We start from the raw sequence: 19,735 nt of genomic DNA, 5'->3' as shown, positions 1-19,735 counted from the left end.
ATCTCACCTCATTGGTTAGGTGGTGTTCTGGGGACATAAGAAGACAGCCGTAGCGGTTCTGAGGACAATGTTTTGGCAGTCCTGTATTTTCTTCCAGTGAGTAACCCTTATTTATTTATTTATTTAAAGTCGACAACAAACGTAGAATGGTCGACTACATGATAAAAACATACATATGTACATATACAGTTAAAAAAAATTTTATATATCGAAATTTCAACAATGCTATAGTAGAACAAATAATATATATAACAATACAATTCAATTTCTGAATATAAAGCTAGAAATAAAAGAAAAAATGAAATAAAATCTTACGCTGGCGGAATGTATCAGATTCCGCTCAGCAAGCATTCGGAATGCCCAGGGTTCGGATCGGCTTCCTGTGGGAATACAAACAAGATTCTATACTATTGCAAAAATGTTAATAAGTACAATTAAAATGGAATGAAAATGAAACTGTGGTTAATATCCTACCCAACGGTGTATATCTTATCTAATCCATTATTTTGCATGTATTTTATTTGATCATTACAGAAAAATAAAACATTAACTTCGACTTATTAAAACTCCTTGAAAGGGCACTCACAGGTACAACGTTTATATAGGCAATTTACTCCTGATACCATTCAAAATAAAAGTCTTTATGTTATTATTTCTCCATAAAATACTTGTTTACGAGATGTTACCCAATAGAGACATATATAAAATTTATTGCATTTTTAGCCTTTAGGCAAAAGCGCATGGAATATTTTCACTACAGATTTTTCTACAGATTTTGTCTTTTATGTGGAGCGAAGAGGATTAGAACTTTCCCCCTGAATTATCTCATTCTGTATATTTTTAGAAATTTAAAAACCGTTTTTACTTAGTTTTACGCCATCCCACCATTGCAAAAATGTTAATAAAATTAAAATGCAATGTGTGTAAAGCTTATGTTTATGCCAGTGGCCTAATTAATTTCCTCCCGGGTAGCCACCCTCGACTTAACTATTTTTTCGTTTGTCAGCAAGCAACGGCTAACTTCCAATCGTCCTCTTGATCCAGCATTTTCTTTCGTTAAGAGAAAAAATTCGGGGTCGGTGGCGATTTGGAAGTTGCCGTCGGCTCTGATTTAGTTTGCCCGCCAACGAATCACCAACTGATCCAGAGTTCGATTGTGGAGTATTTCATACAAACAAAAACGTAAGTTCCTAAATTCCATTATTGTGATAATTTATTAATACGTATTGACGAAATAAAGACATTTTATAATTACTATATATATTTCTATGTACAAGTACTAATTATTGTGTTTTCATTTCTTTTCGCAAAACACAATTGGTTTCATTCCCGCCAATTGTGTTCATGGTCCTTCGTAGCCGTTCTACGAACAAGCAATATTTCCTACAAAAGATCTTTGATATCAAAGAAGAAAAGCCAAGCCAACAGGTGCCGAATATACATATCGACATATTCATCTTACTCCCACATACAGCAAAAATTCAAATATGGGTGAGTTTTCAGTTCACAAAGTTAATACAATAAACAAAAATATCCATATTAAAAGTGATTTTCCGCGGATCTCCAATGAAAATTATAATTCAAATTGTGCGCGAGTGATTTTTTTATTCGCTTTTAATTAATCAAAACAAAAGTGGTTAATTAATTGCTTTGCAGTGAGTGCTTGTTAGGTTTTTCCTATTAAAGTCCAATAAATACTTGAACAAGTGTCCAAATTTCGATTTTTTAACACGTCAGAATGTTTATAATTTTTTTTATCGTTTAGTGACACATACATACAACCCATGGTTCAACTATATACAGGTTGGCTCATCTGTAAAGCAACAAAATATGTCTGCTCAAATTGTCAAAATCCTTGTATTGGTGTTGGTGCGAATGGTATGGAATGGAAACATAAAACTTAGCAGTTTTTGTATGTGTAAGTAAAATGTTGCCAATGTGTTGGTTTCATTTTGAGTTTGCCATCTCCTTTTGACAATCCCTTCGACCATGCAATGACATAAATAAAATCAGCTGATGAGATAAGCCAACCTGTACATAATTGAACCATGATACAACCAAATAAAACAAAATTAACCAGTGGACACTGTGTATTTTTTGTAATATTACTAACAACGCACTACACGTAAAGAGGAAATTCAACATTAGTAAATTGCCACAATATCACTTGAATACAAAATCACTCGCACCGCGTTTATTTCGAGAATTATAATCGTTTTAATTTACAAAAGTAATAATAATAGCGATTTCCGATCGCATTATTAAAAACAAGTGCAAGAAAAAAGAAATAAAAGAAGAAAACAAATCAAGGCAAATTCGCGTATCTACACGCATTATAGTGGTGGGTGGTGAGCAACTTCGATAGAGGAGTGCAAATCCCGAAATTAGTACTGCGAATCCCGAAACCTCAAAAAGGAAGTTTAAATATACATTTTTATTGGTATTTATTTTAAATAAAGTGTGCAATTATTTTTCAAATAATTTGTGATCATTTTTGAAATAATAAATAAATATTTTTGTATCTAAATTTCGAGTTTTTTCATTTTTCTACTCACTTATTTAGTTGTATTATACTAATATTTCTAGATTTTGGTGAGTTACTTCGGGATTTTGGTTGGTTTTCTTACTGAAATTCATAGGTTCTTTCAAATTTACCCCATTTACAAAAAGAAAAAGGGAGTTTCGAGCATCACAGTGCTATTTCGTTAACAAGTTTGAAATTTTTAGCGGCAAAAAGTTTACTATACCTGTAGGGTACTTAAGTTTTACGCCATTTTTAGTAAATTGGGATTATAAAAACACTTCAGCACTACGTGCATTTTTCGGATTTCGTCCAAGTTTTAATAATCCAAAGTAAATTTTTTTATCCAACAAATTAATAAAAAATGGCAAGTTTCAATCAATTGGTTGAGTCTTTGATAGATCTCGAGTCGGATTTTCGTGAAATCGAAAACCCCAATAAATCCGTCATCGAAACCAAAAGGGAGGAGGCTGAAGAGCTGTGGAACAAAATAAAGGGGTCAGAGGCTGCAACATCTTCCAAAGATGCTAGTGCAGCGAGGAAAAAGTATAAGTTAGCGTACACAACTTATATGAAGTGCATAGAGTTGATAGGTGGCCTAGCTACAAAGCAAAAAGATAAAGCCTCTGAAAAATCAAGCTACGACTCAGTTAGGGAACGCAATATTAGGCTTCCGCCTTGTGAGACCGAAGTTTTTAAGGGCGATTATTTGTCATGGCCAACATTCCGTGACTTATTCACGGCCATTTACATATAGAATCAAGGGCTCGCTTCAGTAGAAAAATTATGCCATTTAATAAAAAAAACTGAGGGCGAAACAAGAGTAGTAAGCAGATGCCCCCTTACAAATGAAAGTTTTGAAACCGCGTGGACAAACCTGACTGATCGCTACGAGAATAAACGAATAGCCAATTGAAGATCCTCTTCAACTTCAACTCTTTTAATTTGCGAAGCTCACAGCCGACCAAATCTCAACCCTCCAAGTCACATAACGAGGGGAACAGCAAAAAATTGAATACTTTTCGGACAAGCGTATCAAATGCGAAATGCAAACTCTGCAGTCGTGGCGCTCACCACATTCGATCCTTCTCACGCTTCCTAAAGATGACTCCGTCTAATCGCAGTAAGCATGTGAGAAGGAACAATTTGTGTCTGAACTGTTTGTCTTACGGACATGGTGTGGCGAAATGCAACAGCGCATACAACTGTTCAACTTGCCACGCGCGACATCACACTCTCCTGCATTTGAATCCAGTTCAGGTAACCTTCTCGTCCAAACAGAACTCTTCGAGTTCAACGTCGATTGGTACCGGAACTACTTCCAAACGGCCCACTTGTGAACATAGTCGCAATCAGGCCAACAGCGACTCTCCGAGTCAAGTCCAATCTTGTTTTTCGAACACATATAAAGGGATCCTACTGGGAACTGCTCAAATCCACCTGCGATGTAGTGATACCCTATAATCGGCCCGAGCGTTAATAGACTCGGGCTCCGAGTGTTCATTTATTACGGAACGGCTTCGCCGACGTATCGGGCTTCCAGCTAAAAAAGTGAACGCTAAAGTGTCAGGTATCAACAATACAGTGTCTGCTCATTCCACCCTAGCTTGCCCTATCCATATAGGCTCACCCTTTGACACAACGGTATCCATCAGCACTACGGCTTTAGTGTTACCTCAATTGACCGGCAATCTGCCAACCGTCGATATTGACCCTGCTATCCAACGAAACTTCCCGGGAATTAAACTAGCGGACAGCCGATTCTTCGCGAACGAACAAGTTGATCTTGTGCGTGGAAGTGATATCTATCCGTAAATCATGTTGGAGGGGATTCGAAGACTTTACGAGTAATCCTCTCGCCCAAGAAACGGTATTCGGATGGATACTTACGGGACGGACCAACCCCAACAAATCGGCGACATCGTGTGTATCTTTTTACAATGACATCTCTTTAGATCAACAACTGGCAGCATTTTGGGAATTGGAAGTTATCCCAAGGAATGCGATCCGTACGGCCGATGAGGAATACTGCGAGGAGATTTACAAAGCAACTACGACGCGAACGGATACGGGGAGGTATACGGTCTCTCTACCCTTTCGAAAGAATTTCCCAGCAGATATTTCCTTAGGGTGTTCATGTAAAACTGCGTTCTCGCATTATTTTCGTTGTGAAGGTAGGCTTGCCAAAAACTCCTCTTTACGAGAGGAGTATACGAGAGTTCTTAAAGAATATGATCAGTTAGGTCATATGTCTGAAATCCGACCAAGCCTGTCCGAAAATCCGTCCGAGTCCTACTACCCGTCATGTGGTAAGCAAGCCAGAAAGCATTTCTGCGAAGGTGAGAGTTGTGTTTATGCTTCGTGTCCCTCGGACAATGGTATGAGTTTGAGCGGCACTCTGTCTCCCTGTCCCATCCTTCAAAGTGATCTTACGATCTTTATTCTTAGATGGAGACTGTTTAAATTCGTCTTTAGTAGCGACATCGAGAAGATGCATCGCCAAATATTTGTCCATCCTCAACAGAGGAAATTTCAAAGGATTATTTTTCGTGAGTCCACAGAGTCAATTCCAATTAAATACAGTCACTTTCGGCGTAAACTGCGTTCCCTACCTAGCAATAAGAACATTGCTTCAATTGGCGGACGATGTTCAAGACTCACATCCGGTCGCCTCTACCATTTTAACGCGACATATGTACGTCAACGACTTACTTGCAGGTGGGCACGACTTAGAATCCACCATTAAAGCCCGGGATCAAATTTCCGGGGCTTTAAGTTAGGCAGGTATCCCACTTAGAAAGTGGGCTGCCAATTGCAAGCAAGTTTTGCGCGACATTCCGGTTGCCCACTTGCTTAACCAAGATTTTTTGGATTTCGAAAATGCAAGCAGCGTTAAAGCCCTTGGCATCTGATGGAATGCCTGTTCAAACCAGTTCTATTCACCGCTACAGACGTCGATAAATGCCAAGAAGTGACAAAATGCAAGATTCTGTCGGCCATCGCGAAACTATTCGATCCTATCCGATGGCTGGCTCCAATAATTATAGTAGCGAAAATGTTGATGCAAAATGTCTGGTTAGAGGGAACAGGTTGGGATGAACAAGTGTCTTCGACCACCTTAGAGTGTTGGCATAAATTATCCACGAATTATTCAGGAATTGACAACATCCGGATCCCACGATGGGTTAAGTTCTATCCATCCTACAAAATGGAACTCCACGAGTTTTGTGACGCGTCTTAAAAGGCCTACGCGGCAGCCATTTATATGCGCGTGGAAGAAGGCGAGGAGGTCCACATAAATCTGCTGTTAGCCAAGACTCGAGTAGCTCCAGTGAAAACGATATCTCTTCCGCGCTTGGAATTGTTTGGAGCAGTACTCTTGGCCGAAATTATGGAATCAGTCGTCACTAACCTTGATCTTCGATCCCTGCAGGTTTATCTCTGGACTGACTCCACTATTGCTCGCTTCGCTGAGAAAACCACCATGCTCCTGGTCAACCTTCGTGTTCCGCAGGGTTACCAAAATCGTCGAAAACGTGGAGCAGCATCACTGGTATCACGTGGACTCATCCTCGAAATTCGTTGAAGTGTCGTCTTTCGTTTCATTCAAAGGACCCACCCCACTCAGAAATCAATGTTTCAAGCAGCTTCTGTATCAATCCCTTCGGAGGAAATAAAAGGTACAACCCAGAAAATAATTGCCCTCTGCCAGCAACAACATTTTTCAGCGGAGGTTTCGAAGTTAAAATCTGGACTTGCGATAAGCGAAATTCTAACCTTAAACCCATTTATCGACTCAAGCGTTCTAAGAATCGCCGTATAACTGCCATTATTCACGCTTGTTAGTGAAGTTTATCCATGAAATATCACTTCATAGTAACATCAGTTAATATTGCGACTTATTGGAGCACAATATTGGATCCCTCAGATCAAGATTATGATCGAGTCAGTCATTCACAATTGCAAGGTATGCACTATATACAAAAAGCAAACGCAATCTCAAATCATGGCGTTCCTACCTTCAGAACACACGACTTTCTCTAGGGCCTTTACAAACACCGCCGTTGATTTTGTAGGACCTTTCGATATAAAAAACTATAGAGGTAGAGCTTGTGTTATTACAAATGGGTACGTATGTCTTTTCGTCTGCTTCGCAACGAAGGCCATTCATCTAGAACCCACAAATGACCTTAGCGCTGCCACCTTTCTAGCAGCCTTTTCTAGATTTATTTCGCGTAGGGGATGTCCTAAAAACATATTGTTACGAATATTATAGTGGAGTTATTTATTCAATAGTTTAGTGATTCGAACGTTAGCAGAAGGTTGCAAATAAGGGGAATTGCAGTAAATTCGTTATAATATATTCAGGCACCTGAACTAATTTCCTTGGAGCCTCAAGATCTTTTAAGGCTGAATTTAAGGCTTTTCTATCTGATTCTCGTACTGCACTTCTTTCGAAGTACTTCTATCAAGAGCTTACTTGGCATTTCATACCCACATCAGCTCCTCACATGGACGGCTTATGGGAGGCTGGCGTGAAGAGCTTTAAAACCCGTTTTCGAAAAGTAACATCTGGACTCAAATATACGTTTGAGGAGTTTTCGACACTTTTATGTAGATTTGAGGCTTGTCTTAACTCAAGACTCCTTAGTCCCGCTTCGATCCATCGAGCTTAGAACCATTGACTCCTGACACTTTCTTATAGGCGCTCCTCTTTATCTCCCCCGGAGATTGAGATTGTCGAGAATCCAGCATCAGTGATCAACCGATGGCAAAAGATGAAAGCATTGCATCATTCATTCTGTCAACGATGAAGAACGAATACATTACGGAGCTGCAGAAGAGGACTAAGTGGAAGGGACAGCCTGGACATGAAAGCGGATGATCTCGTCGTGATCCGTGAAGACAACGAGCCTCCAAACGAATGGCGACTTGGCCGAGTCGTCGATATACATCGCGGTTCGGACAATCGCGTCCGAGTAGTGAAAGTTCGGACCGATAAAGGACTAGTCACCAGACCAATCGTGAAACTGGTCGGACTACCATCGAACGAAACCGGAAATTAGTTTACAAAATACTTTGCCTCCATGCCCATCACCCACCCGTCGCCTCTACTTTCCAATCCATTTTTTACTCGACTAAAACGACTTCTTTTCATTGCAGAATGTCTCGCTTTGTCGCAGCATGCGAGAGGTCCGAAAATGGTTCGGACGCTTTTCCAATACCATGCCGCGTCTGCAGCAACAATCACGGCATTCGGCGTTGCCCCCGATACCGAGGCAAGGGACCAGAAGAAAGATTTGATCCATAAGTACAGCCCGAATTGTCTGTCGCCCTTCCACCCTAAAGAGATCTTTCCGAGCTCCGCTCGCTGCCGTTATTGTGGTGAGAAACATCACACCACGCTACATATAGAGGGTGAAACGGGTACCATATCAGCTCCAACGGAGCAGTCAAACCGCCACGACGACAACGACGACGAGGATAGGAAAATGATTATAGAATAAGATACTATTGATATGAAAAATGTCATATCAACATTTTTTCAACGTAAGATTGATATGAAAAATAATGTTAGCTGGACATGTTTTAATGTTAATATGATATGAGGTTAATGTAAAACGAATAAGATAAAATGTTAAATAAAACACAGTGAGAAATTTACTTTTGAATTCATTACTTATTTATTTTATCATTTATATTTATTGCATTTTACCGCAATATATTTACCTAAAATACCTTATTTCTAACCATTGTACAGCCATCAGGTAAAAAATATAAATGAACAGGCGGACCTGTTAAAACTTCAATTTTCATAACATCAAATAATTCACACTTAGTACCCACAGTATAAGACTGATAATGCTTAGAAAAATTCAATATATTGTACTCATTAACAATAAAGTAAATATTAGTATTTTGACTGATTATTATATCTAAAATTTCATATAGATTTATATGATTTGTATTTATTGTCTTAACAACAAAGTAGCCCCTTTTATAATTACTTCCTTTATAGGTTACATGGTTTGTTGTTAAAAAGTTTTTTAAACAAGATTTTAATTCTTCATTATTTTTTTAAAGAGTTGAAGTAATCGGAACTTTCAATATTAAATACATTTTCTTTTTTACATTCGATTAGTTTCGGCAGACCATCTTTATGTTGTCTAAGGAAGGCACTAAATTTTAATGAAGCTTTTATACTCAAAGTGTATGATATATTTTTACGTAATGTTATATTTTTCGCATATAATTTTGCTTCCTTATGCTTAGATTCGTATCTATAGCTCCATAAATACTTGAGAGGGCCTGAAGCTTTGATTATTCTTATGTAATGGGTCATAAAGTGAAACTTTGGCTCAAGTGGTTCTTTAAATAATTTCATATAATCCTCGTTGTGATTTTTAATTAAATTTTTCAGTTCATCGAGTAGTCGATCATCAAAGCTACTTAGTAACAAAATATCGACTATTTTTAAAAGAGTTATAAAAAACTCCAAATATCATCCTCTCTGGGAACAAGATCACCTATAATAAGAGGGAGGAAATGAATGAATGTCATCATTTCACGAGCTGACATTTTCATTTTATTGCTTGTAATTTGGAGGAGGTCCAAAGGAGGGGACATATTACCGATTGCACATTCTCCATAGTTAAACATTTGTTTTCGGTAATTGAAGGTTTCAATCGAAAAAAATTGTTTTTCGGAAATAAAGTATTTTAAGATTTCACATATATCGTATCTGCAAACCCCCTCATACAAGTCATGAACAATATATACAGAAAAATTTGTTGTTACATGAAAAGTTGCTAGCTCATTAAATAAGAAATTGGATTTTATCCCGGTTAACTTAGCATCGTTTTTCATTAATGCAGCATTATAATTATCTTTCGTTCTCATATTTTCTGGATGTTCCACAAGGTCACGCATCATCTCGCCCCGATATGCATTACAGAAACGACAATAATAATTTGAGGAGAATGAAGTCGTAAACCCGAGTATATCATTAAGACCCAAATTGCCGCCTAGTACGTTACACACGAAATGAAGTTGATTGAAACCAGATTTAGTTTTTATTAACATTCCATTTTCCTCAAGATCTCGAAATTCTTCAATTAATGGTTTAAGGAATGGATCATTGCCAAAAACCTTTTGATCGTTGCTTTTGAAATAAGCAGCTACAAATATGTAGCTTAAATTCGATAAGAGATATTGTGGTAAAACCGGAAATGAATAATATACTCCACATATTGAATCTACGTTAGCATGGATGCCTAGAGGGTTATTTATTTCAAAGCTATCCAAATAAATAAAAAAAGGAACAATAATTTTGCCGTTATAGAATTGAGTCTTTTCTTTAAAACTAGTGGAATTAATGAAATGAGTTATGTTATATTCCTTAGAAAGTATTTCCATATTTCTTAAAACAGTATCTAAAACCGAAGGAAGCTCGAAGAATTTGCGAATCTGAAAATGTATCGGCATTATACAACCTTGCACTTTGCTTTCATCTAATGTACATCTACCTTTTACTATAACTTCTGATATTTCATTATTGACATTGAAACATTTTGGTTTAGCAAAACAGTCTGATTCCGACATGGATTTAAATAATATTCTGATTTTATATTGGCAAAAGTTAACTAAAGCAAGAAATGTTTCCTTTTCCGATTCCGGCAGGTATTTTCAAACTGTATTTTTAATTGGCTCTATTATACTTGAAGTTATAGCCGAAACTCCTTCCTGTATGGATAAAATATCTTTCCTAGTCATATTATTTTTCGCGTGTAAACCAGTTGAAAATTCTTCACATTTTTTTAAAATATTTGTTTTGTTTACATAAAAGTTGGTATTTTGCTCACAATTTTCGAAATTACAGTTTTTAGTCATTGTTGTACAACCATTCCCATTTTGAACTGCATCACTTTTTAATTTTTTAAATTCACTATTTTCCATAGTACCGGGGATATCTAAATATTGATCTGCATAATTGTTATGTAAATGCTTTCGCAGGTGTTTTTGGAATGCGGATTAGTTTAAAAAAATTTGATGACAAGTACCATATGAGCATTGAAATTTATCATTAAGGCCGAGTCCGTGAATCAATTTCAAATGAAGAGTAAGAGCTGTAAGCTCATCAAAATTGGCTTTGCATATAAAACAAAAAATTACAGAACTCATATTTATTTATTTTAGTCTTTGAAATAACTTAGAAATTCAGTTAATGCAGAACTCTTAATGTCATGTGCTGTTGAAATTTCATACACGTGATATTGTAAAAAATGCCATATTAAAACCGATTCGTTTGGATAATTTAAATTAAATACGTGAAAAATTTTAAAACACGCATCTTAAGCAGTGATGAAGGAGCTAAATTTTAGCAAATATTTATCGAAACATGTATAAAATTCTTTTAAGGTTTTGATATCGGTGCTAATAACTATAATATATGGTTGTATCGTTGTTTTTCTTTGTAATGAATTTTTCACGCGTTCTTCTTGTACTCGTTGCAAATCATTAGTACATTTTACATGAACAATGCTGCTTAAAATTGCGTCTATTATTGTTACTTTGTTAATAATTGATTTGCCTCCAATTTTTGATATATTTCGTGAAGTCGGCTTCAAGACAGTGTTCAGCAGCATTATTAATATGCAATCCTTTGAACCTTTAAGGAAACAGAACATGCGTTTACAGCTTCTATTTATATATTCCCCTACTTACTTTCGTCCGTAGATGGCTCCAACGATCGAAATAGTTCTGCATAGTACTTATCTTTAATATTATCTTAATAAATTTTGTTAAGTTTTTCTTTCATTCTTTCCCATTTGTTCATCAAATTGAATTTTGTGGCTTGAAACATTTGGTCATAGTCATATTAAATCTACATACAAAAAATAAGAAAAATTAAGCATATACATATCTAAATGGGGTTTTATGTTAGGCGTACATATTTCACCCCGGCGGCCTGTTTGTAAAAGGGCCATCTATTTAAAACATCATTTAAACCTGTTGCAGATTTATTGTCACTACAGCGGAACTCGTAATTCGATATCCACATATCCATTGAATCGTTTTCATCGCCACTCATAAACCTCATTTTATTTTGTTGAGAAAGTATGTCTGGATGAATGTCTATTTTTGTTAAATCAACTTCTGACGTCGTCGTTGCTAATTTATCCGTCTTCAATCTTTTACGATTTAAGTTGTTGAACCTATTATATAACATGCCACTTGGATTTGGTTTTCGTGCGTCCGATCTTGATATGTAGTATATGTCTTTACTCTCCGTTGGAAAAATCGCAGTAATTTCTTGAGCTATTGCATTCATTTCGTGCGGCCGTGGAATATAATATTTGTTTTCCTTTGGTAGGTAATAATGTTCTGTTATTAAATTGAGTAATTTTTTTCTATCGTCGTGACAAGAACATTTTTTCTTAGCGTATACGTTCAGCAGAAAATTTCCAAAACTTGACGATTTGAGTATATCCATGATATTCTGGGAAATGATGTTGTTCACAAATTAGAAACTAAGGCCCACATTATGTATGTAAGACAAAAACATAAGATAATCGCTAACACTTACCGATAGTGACTGACAGTCACTGAAGTGAATGAAAGCTCTTATATGATCGGAATTTGGTTTCACTTGGGTGAAAGTGAGCCTTTACATTATACGTAACGAGGCTGTAAGCCTGTAAATATATATTTTTTTAAACTCACATACCGGTCCACTTTGAGGTGACAATGGTGATGAATATGAACTATGGGAAAACTCCTGGTAATTGATCCAGGCCAGTGTGTTACACTTTCTTGGTACAATCGTTTGTGGTGTCTCCCGCAACTGAAAACGTTCTATAGTACATACTGATTAAAATGTTTTTATAACTAGAAAAATCGTCGTTGGAGTAATGATGTTGTGTCTAATGAAAATAATAGTGTCCAAAAAACCTTCAACTTTTTATAACCCACCTTTAAGCTTCAATTGCGAGCGCGTAATTTTTCTAGTAGATTAAACGCACTTGCCTAAAGGAGCAATTACTTAATAATAGTGTATGTGAACTTACACTGTTTCATTAGTCCAGCGACAAAATGCAAATTAAAAATATTGATTATATTACATTTTTCGATTTCCACATAAAAATTTTTTTACGTAATTCAGCCCTTAGGCCAATGTTTGCTTGTCCCGGAAAACTGCTTTTAAATCCTCTTTGTTTATAAACTTCAGTCTTTCGTATGTGAAGCCGCAATCTGTTTTCGCAAAATTGAACATTAAGCTAGTTTAATTTCGAGTAATGTCGAATACCTACAAATAAACGCCTTGAAGGTACCTCCCAAGTTGAACGATTCGAGCAACTCCTTCATATTTGCTTCGCCATCGTACATTTGCTCTTCAGCAGTTTCAATGATGTTATCGCCGCAATCCTCTTGCACGAATTCGAAAATTGACTCCGACGATGGCAATGTGTCATTTGTTTCACCCAGCACAAATATATTTTTTACTTTATTTTCTTATATTATTTTGCTCTTTACAATTGCACGCCGAATTGATATATGTATGTACTTTTACAGATGTGAGACCTTAACATTTTTTTAACGTTAAAACAACATGACACGATGACTAATTGACAACGAAAATGAAAATTTTAATTTATTAACATTTTTTAACGTTAAAACAACATGACACGATGTGGAAATGATAAAGAAAATGGAAATTTGAATTTGTTAACATTTTTTAACGTTAAAACAATATGAAAGGATGTGGAAATGACAACGAAAATAGAAAATTACTTTTATTGACATTTTTTCATGTTAAAGTAACATGGTCCAATGAGAAATTTGCAACAAAAATGTCATTTCGAATGTATAAGTTTTAATGTGGTTTTAACGTTGAAAATTGATATTATAATGTAAAACATGACATTGTTAATTCGACATTTCTGCCGCAAATTTGACGTGAAATACGTTAATTAAGCATTATTCCTACGAAAATTGATAATTTTTGACTTACATTGCAATTAACATGGCGAAATGTTGAATTTACATTGTAATTTTTCGTTCAGTGTAGAGTCACGTGCTGTATTATTATGAAAAGAGCACTCATAACGATGGCTGGAGCACTTATTACTATGTATATAGGATATTATGTTTGCATATTGCACTGTGCAAAGTTATATTAAGATCTTGTGATTGTGAAGTTTTGGACTAAAGCACATTAATTTTGTTTTATTGCTGACAACCAGTTTATGTTCCGCAAACCATGACCGAGGTATGTGAATATCGTGGTTAAGATCCGCTATCAAATTTAAAGGATCCGTTGAGTCGTATGCAATTCCTGGGTCATCTGCAAATGCTTTGTCTTTACCCTTAAAAGATTGAATAAATAGTGATTTCACATAGATAAGGAATAATATGGGACCAAGAACCGATCCACGCGCAACTCAGACATTCCAAAGCAACGATTGCCGTTCCCGTGGGAAACGCCGACTCAGTAAATACAACAATGTGTCCGTTAGAGCAGTTGACCTTACATCGTTCACCTTAGAATATTTTTAAGTTAGTTGTAATTTAGGATTTGTAGTTTAATGCTGAAATTTATAAAGTTTCAAAAATCGGCATAGCCGACAAAAAACATATTTTTTTTACATTGAAATACCAGCATATGGTATAACTGGCACCCAACAGAGTGGATTTAATGAGAAACGCCTACACCTGAAGGAAAGGGCGTGTACGGACCAGAGGACCCAAAGTACAAAAGGAAAAGGACACTTCTCGACCGTCGCTTCGTAATGGTACTCGCAATAATTATTTTGTAAGTTAACTTAAGAAAATAAAAAAGTATAAAGTTAAAAAAAAGAGAAATGTCAATCTAAGAAAACATTATTTAAGTAACAAAAAAAAAAATGTAAGTGAGAAAAAAATTTTTTTAGAAACTTCTTAGTGAATGTAAGTGAAAAGGTAAACCAGTGAAATGTTTAGTTAAATTAGAAAACAAAAGGAAAATTTTAAACAAGAAATTATAATAGGAAAAACATTAAGAAAATGCCTGAAGAAACAGTGCTTCGTACCCCTCTACTGGCCACCGGTACTAGTACGAATAGCTCAGCAATGACCCAATTAGGAGAAACAATTCGGAGAGTAATCAAAAGAGTTTTTAGGGATGAGGGACAGAGGCTAGTGAATAGTGTAGTCAACCCCAATCACGATGAACCAGTGGTTTCTCAGGGGAGTGCAGGCTCTGACCGTGTACCACAAATAGCTCAAATCATAAGGGAATTCTCTGGAAATCCTAGTGAATTTGGTGCTTGGAAAAAAGTGTAGAAAGACCATTAGAATTCTACGGACAGTTTCAAGGTAAGCCAAAATACTTTGGCATATTGATGGCAATACGAAATAAAATTGTGGGACACGCAAATCAAGTGTTAGAACCCTACAATATTCCATTAAACTGGACAGCAATTCGAACCTGTTTAGCTTGGCATTACGCCGATAAAAGAGTTTAAGAACTCTCGAATACCAGCTTTTTAGCTTGATTCAAGGTCGTCTAACAATTAGCGATTCCTACCAACAGATTTATTCGCACCTTTCCTTAATTTTAAATAAAATATCATGCATGGAAGAAAGCTCAGAAGCTATTAGAGTTCTGACAAACATGTACATAGAGAAAGCTAGAGATGTCTCCATAAATGGACTTAACGGTGATATGCCACGGCTTTTAGCCGTAAAGGAACCAAAAGACCTTCCATGCACTCCATTGTGCCAAATCCTTGAAAACCAAGTAAATTTTTCACTTCATAATAGATTTAATGGGTTGGCGACATCAGCTTCCACGAAATTAAATAATCAAAAGAATATGCTCTTAAATACTCGAGCACACTACAATACTCCGCCTCCATATTATCCACAACTAATTCTCCCACCATTACCTCACAGGACAATACTGCCATTTAAACAAAATTATGAGCCTACACAATTTGGTTGGAAGACACAACCACCTACTCAAAATTATCTTATATTCGTTCAGTTCAACAACGGGCTCCTCAACTATTCCCCCAGTTTCAGAACAATTTTACACCTTCTCGTCCAGTAGCTCCAAAGACACTACGGAAGCCAGAACCCATGGACGTAGATCCTTCTATACAATCCAGGGCAATCAATTACATGAACAGACCAACCCCAAGTAAACCAGCGGAAAAACGATCACCGAATACTTCTCATCAAATACCAAATAAAACTCAAAGAAATTTCGATTTCAAAGCGAACCTCAACAGCAGGAACTACAACAACCAGCAAATTACAATGACTGGACACCTACAATGCACGAATGCGAGACTGCATTGAATCATGAAAACAATTCACATTTCTCCCAGGAGTACGAACCAACTCCATCTGACGTCACGGACATTAATTTTTTAGAATGACGTGTTCTTCGCTACCGTACATTGAGTGCAGGACGAAGAGCGGAGAATTTCCAAAAATATTTCTAGACACTGGCTCTAGCAAAAATTACATTCAACCACATCTCGTTAAAAAACCTCTCAGAAAAGAGCAGCCATTTTGCGCAAATTGAAATCACTCATCATACTTTGGTAAACCTTTTCGGGAAAAAAAAACAAATTTAAAGCTTTTTCTCCTTCCAACTTTGAAATCCTTTCATGGTATCCTCGGAAACGACAGTCTTAGAGATTTGTCAGCCGTGATTAACATTCTCGACAATACGCTTACAATCGGTAAAAATACAGTCATCGAAATCAAACAAAAATTCTCAGCAGACGTTAATAAAATCGATATTCGAACTGATCATATGACCACGAAACAGAAACAGTACTAACCCACCTGACAAGGAAATATGCCAACCTATTTTCGGAACCAAACGCGAAGCTCACCTACACAACTACTGTAGTTGGAGAAATTAAAACATCTTCCGACAGTCCGGTTTATTCTAAATACTATCCTTATATTTAGCCATGAGAGATTTCGTGAGCCAAGTAATCGAAAAATTACTAAGAGACGGAATAATAAAACCCTCCAGATCAGCATACAATTCCCCAATTTAGGTAGTACCAAAAAAATTGGATGCTTCTGGTCAAAAAAAAAAAATATAGACTGGTACCCGATTACTGAAAACTCAACGCAGTGACAATTGCAGACAAATACACAATTCCCGAAATCCACGAAATAATTTTCAGCTAGGATGTAGCCAATTTTTCTCGGTTCTCGACCTGAAAAGCGGGTTCCATCAAATTCCATTGAAGGAATGCGATATGAAGAAGGCAGCTTTTTCGGTAAATAATGGGAAATACGAATTTACTCGACTCCCATTCGGCTTAAAAAATGCACCAACAATTTTCCAGCGTGCTCTTGACGACATTCTAAGGGACCACATAGGAAAAATCTGTTATGTCTATATAGATGACATAATAGTGCTTGGTGAGGACGAACATAGCTCTTTAGAGAACTTGGAGACTATTTTCCGGACGCTTGAAAATGCCCGCACGTAAGTACAATTATACAAGTGCGAATTTTTTAAGCCCGAAATAGAATTCCTAGGAGTAATTGTTTCACGCGATGGTATAAAAAAAATCCTGCGAAAGTAAAATCTATCCATGTATTCCCCTATCCTAGAACGTTGAAGGATCTGAGGTCGACGTTTTATCCGTGACTATGTAAAACTTGCAAAACCATTGACCTCACTTCTAAGAGGAGAAGATGGTCGAGGTTTAAAAACAGCATCAAATAAAAAACAAATAAATCTGAACAACAGTGCTAAGCAAGCTTTTGACCAAATTAAGAATTCCTTAATGTCAGAAGAAGTTATACTTGCGCACCCATACTTTCAAAAGGAATACCACCTTACTACAGATGCATCGAATTATGCTCTTGGTGCAGTCTTAGGGCAATCAAGCAAACCCATTACATTTATATCCAGATTCCTTACAAAAACAGAATAGAATTACGCCGCAAATGAGAAAGAAATGCAGGCGATAATTTGGGCCTGGAACACGTTAAGGAATTATTTGTACGGTTCAGCCAGAGTGATAATTTACACCGATCACCAACCTCTTATGTTCGCACTAAGCAGCAGGAATCACAACGGGAAAATGAAACGGTGGAAATGTATTTTATAGGAATACAACTACGAACTCAGATACAAATCCGTTAAGACAAAAGTCGTGGCAGACGCTCTGTCCAGGCCACCCAAAGTAAAAATAAACACTCTCACGACAACAGATCATAGTGATGAAAGCTCTGCTCACACCCTCATACCAGCTACGGAAGCACTAATTAACGCCTTTAAAAATCAACTATTCCTACGACTTGGAAACGAAAATAGCTACACTTTCGAACTCCCATTCCCTAGTTATCATAGACATGTTATAACGAAAACTGACTACTCCACACAGGACTTAATCGAAATCCTTAAACAGCGCTTAGACCCAGCCCTTGTAAATGGACTCTTTACGACTGAAAACATCATGGGTAGATTTCAAGAAATATACCCTCTACACTTTACAAACATAAAAATCCGCTTCACACAAAACTTGTTAAAAGATATAACAAACGAAACCCGCCAGGAAGAAATAATACTAAGAGAGCACAATCAAGCTCATAGGAGTGGCCACGAAAACAAAACGCAAATATTAAAAAATATTACTTTCCTAGCATGTTTTCAAAGATAGACAAAAAGGTCAAACAGAAAAAAGATTCATTCTCACTTCCGTCGATAAATATTCTAAATATGCTCAGATAAAAATAATCCCATCCAGAGCAGTTGAACACATAAAGGATCCAATTCGCGAACTTATGATTCCATTTGGAATTCCGAAACCTGTAGTTATAGGTAATGAAAAGGCGCTGAATTCAGCCTCAATTTCATCTCTGCTAAAGGACCAAATTAATATCGAAGTTTTCGTAACACCCCCTTATGCTAGCACGACAAATGGGCAAGTGGAAAGATTCCACTCAACCCTTTCCGAAATAATGAGATGCTTAAAGTCAGAAAATAATAGCCTACATTTCGAAGAATTGTTTTTTAAATCTGTTCAGGAATACAATTCGACAATTCATTCAACTACGAAGAAAAAACCCCTAGAGACATTTTTCGGTACTAGAATTACCACAGACCCTCAGGAGTTAGAAAGACACAGACAGGAAAATGTTGATCTACTTAAAAAAAGCAAATAAAAGACCTTGAGTACCATAATAAGAGAAGATAAACAACAAAAGATATTTGTCAAAATTAATAAGAGTTAGGCTCAAAACTATCACCTAGGTACAAAAAGGAAATAGTTGCAGAAAACAATAGGAGTACAGCAATGACACAATCAGGCCGAACAGTTCACAAAAGCAATATCAGAAGTTAGTCGCAAAACATTTTTCGTTCACCGAGCAATAACAAGTAAAAATAAAAGGAAAAGAAAAAAAGGATAAAAATGCAAAAAAGAATAAAAATGAAAAAAAAAAATGAAAACAAAAACGCTTTGAAAAAAAAATTCATTCGATTTCCTGAAATTGGTTTGATTTCGTACCCACCGAATCAAATTAATTTAATGGGCATTAATTGATCTGAATTGTATTTAATCAAATTGATGAGAATGTGATTGAAAATTACAAACATTTTAATCACGTTCAAACGAATTTGATTTAAATAAAATTAGGAAACCCATTAAATTAAGAAAATATCGAGTAAAATGCTATAAGCTTTCGATCAGTAGCTAATAGGTACATTGAATTGTTATAACTGCCATAGGCCAACGATTAACTAACTTAAACCGAAATAGCTATAGGTACCTAATTAGCATTTTTCTTACAGACTCTTTGCCTCTACGGCCTTCGCAGAAACCCAAATCCTAGATTACTCGAACGCACAACTTATAACCTTGAGAGAAGGAACAGCAAAAATACAAGAGGGAACATTTAAAATGCTCACATAATAGATACGAAGCAATATGGCATACTAATAAAAGAACTCGAGAATACAATCACGCAGGATATCCCAACCAACCACCCACTATATCGTTTCCTCAATCATGAAATTCTCCGAGTTTACACACTTCTTTCATATTCCTAGAATTCATTTTCCTAGAATTAAAGCTAAACATTCATTAGATTTTATCGGTACAGCATGGAAATGGGTTACTGATAACCCAGACCACCATTACTTAGAAATAATTAATAAAAATGTTGGAAACTTATTGGAAAACAACGATAGAC

The 19,735-nt window shown here is 36.3% G+C and overlaps 1 protein-coding gene across 3 annotated transcripts; it reads right to left on the bottom strand.

Moving 5' to 3' along the window:
• Positions 1 to 8,251: 8,251 nt before the first annotated feature.
• Positions 8,252 to 13,064, bottom strand: LOC137239612 (uncharacterized). Of its 3 annotated transcripts, XM_067765128.1 has the most exons (6): positions 12,832 to 13,064; positions 12,589 to 12,772; positions 12,108 to 12,365; positions 11,472 to 12,020; positions 11,246 to 11,405; positions 8,252 to 11,189 (listed from the first exon to the last, which is right to left on the bottom strand). In XM_067765128.1, exon 6 carries the CDS (start codon positions 10,121 to 10,123, stop codon positions 9,005 to 9,007), a length of 1,119 nt encoding a protein of 372 aa, XP_067621229.1. In that variant the 5' UTR covers positions 10,124 to 11,189; positions 11,246 to 11,405; positions 11,472 to 12,020; positions 12,108 to 12,365; positions 12,589 to 12,772; positions 12,832 to 13,064; the 3' UTR covers positions 8,252 to 9,004. The 3 variants fall into 3 exon arrangements, with proteins under 3 accessions (XP_067621229.1, XP_067621220.1, XP_067621234.1); XM_067765119.1 differs by having other exon boundaries at positions 12,108 to 12,772; XM_067765133.1 differs by lacking the exon at positions 12,832 to 13,064 and having other exon boundaries at positions 12,108 to 12,376; positions 12,643 to 12,701.
• Between the last annotated feature and the right edge of the window lie 6,671 nt (positions 13,065 to 19,735).

Source organism: Eurosta solidaginis, chromosome 1, assembly GCF_040869045.1.
Source record: "Eurosta solidaginis isolate ZX-2024a chromosome 1, ASM4086904v1, whole genome shotgun sequence".
Classification (NCBI taxonomy): Eukaryota; Metazoa; Arthropoda; class Insecta; order Diptera; family Tephritidae; genus Eurosta; species Eurosta solidaginis.
The sequence above is the reverse complement of the archived record's forward strand: the minus strand, read 5'-3'. Positions and strand labels throughout refer to the sequence as shown.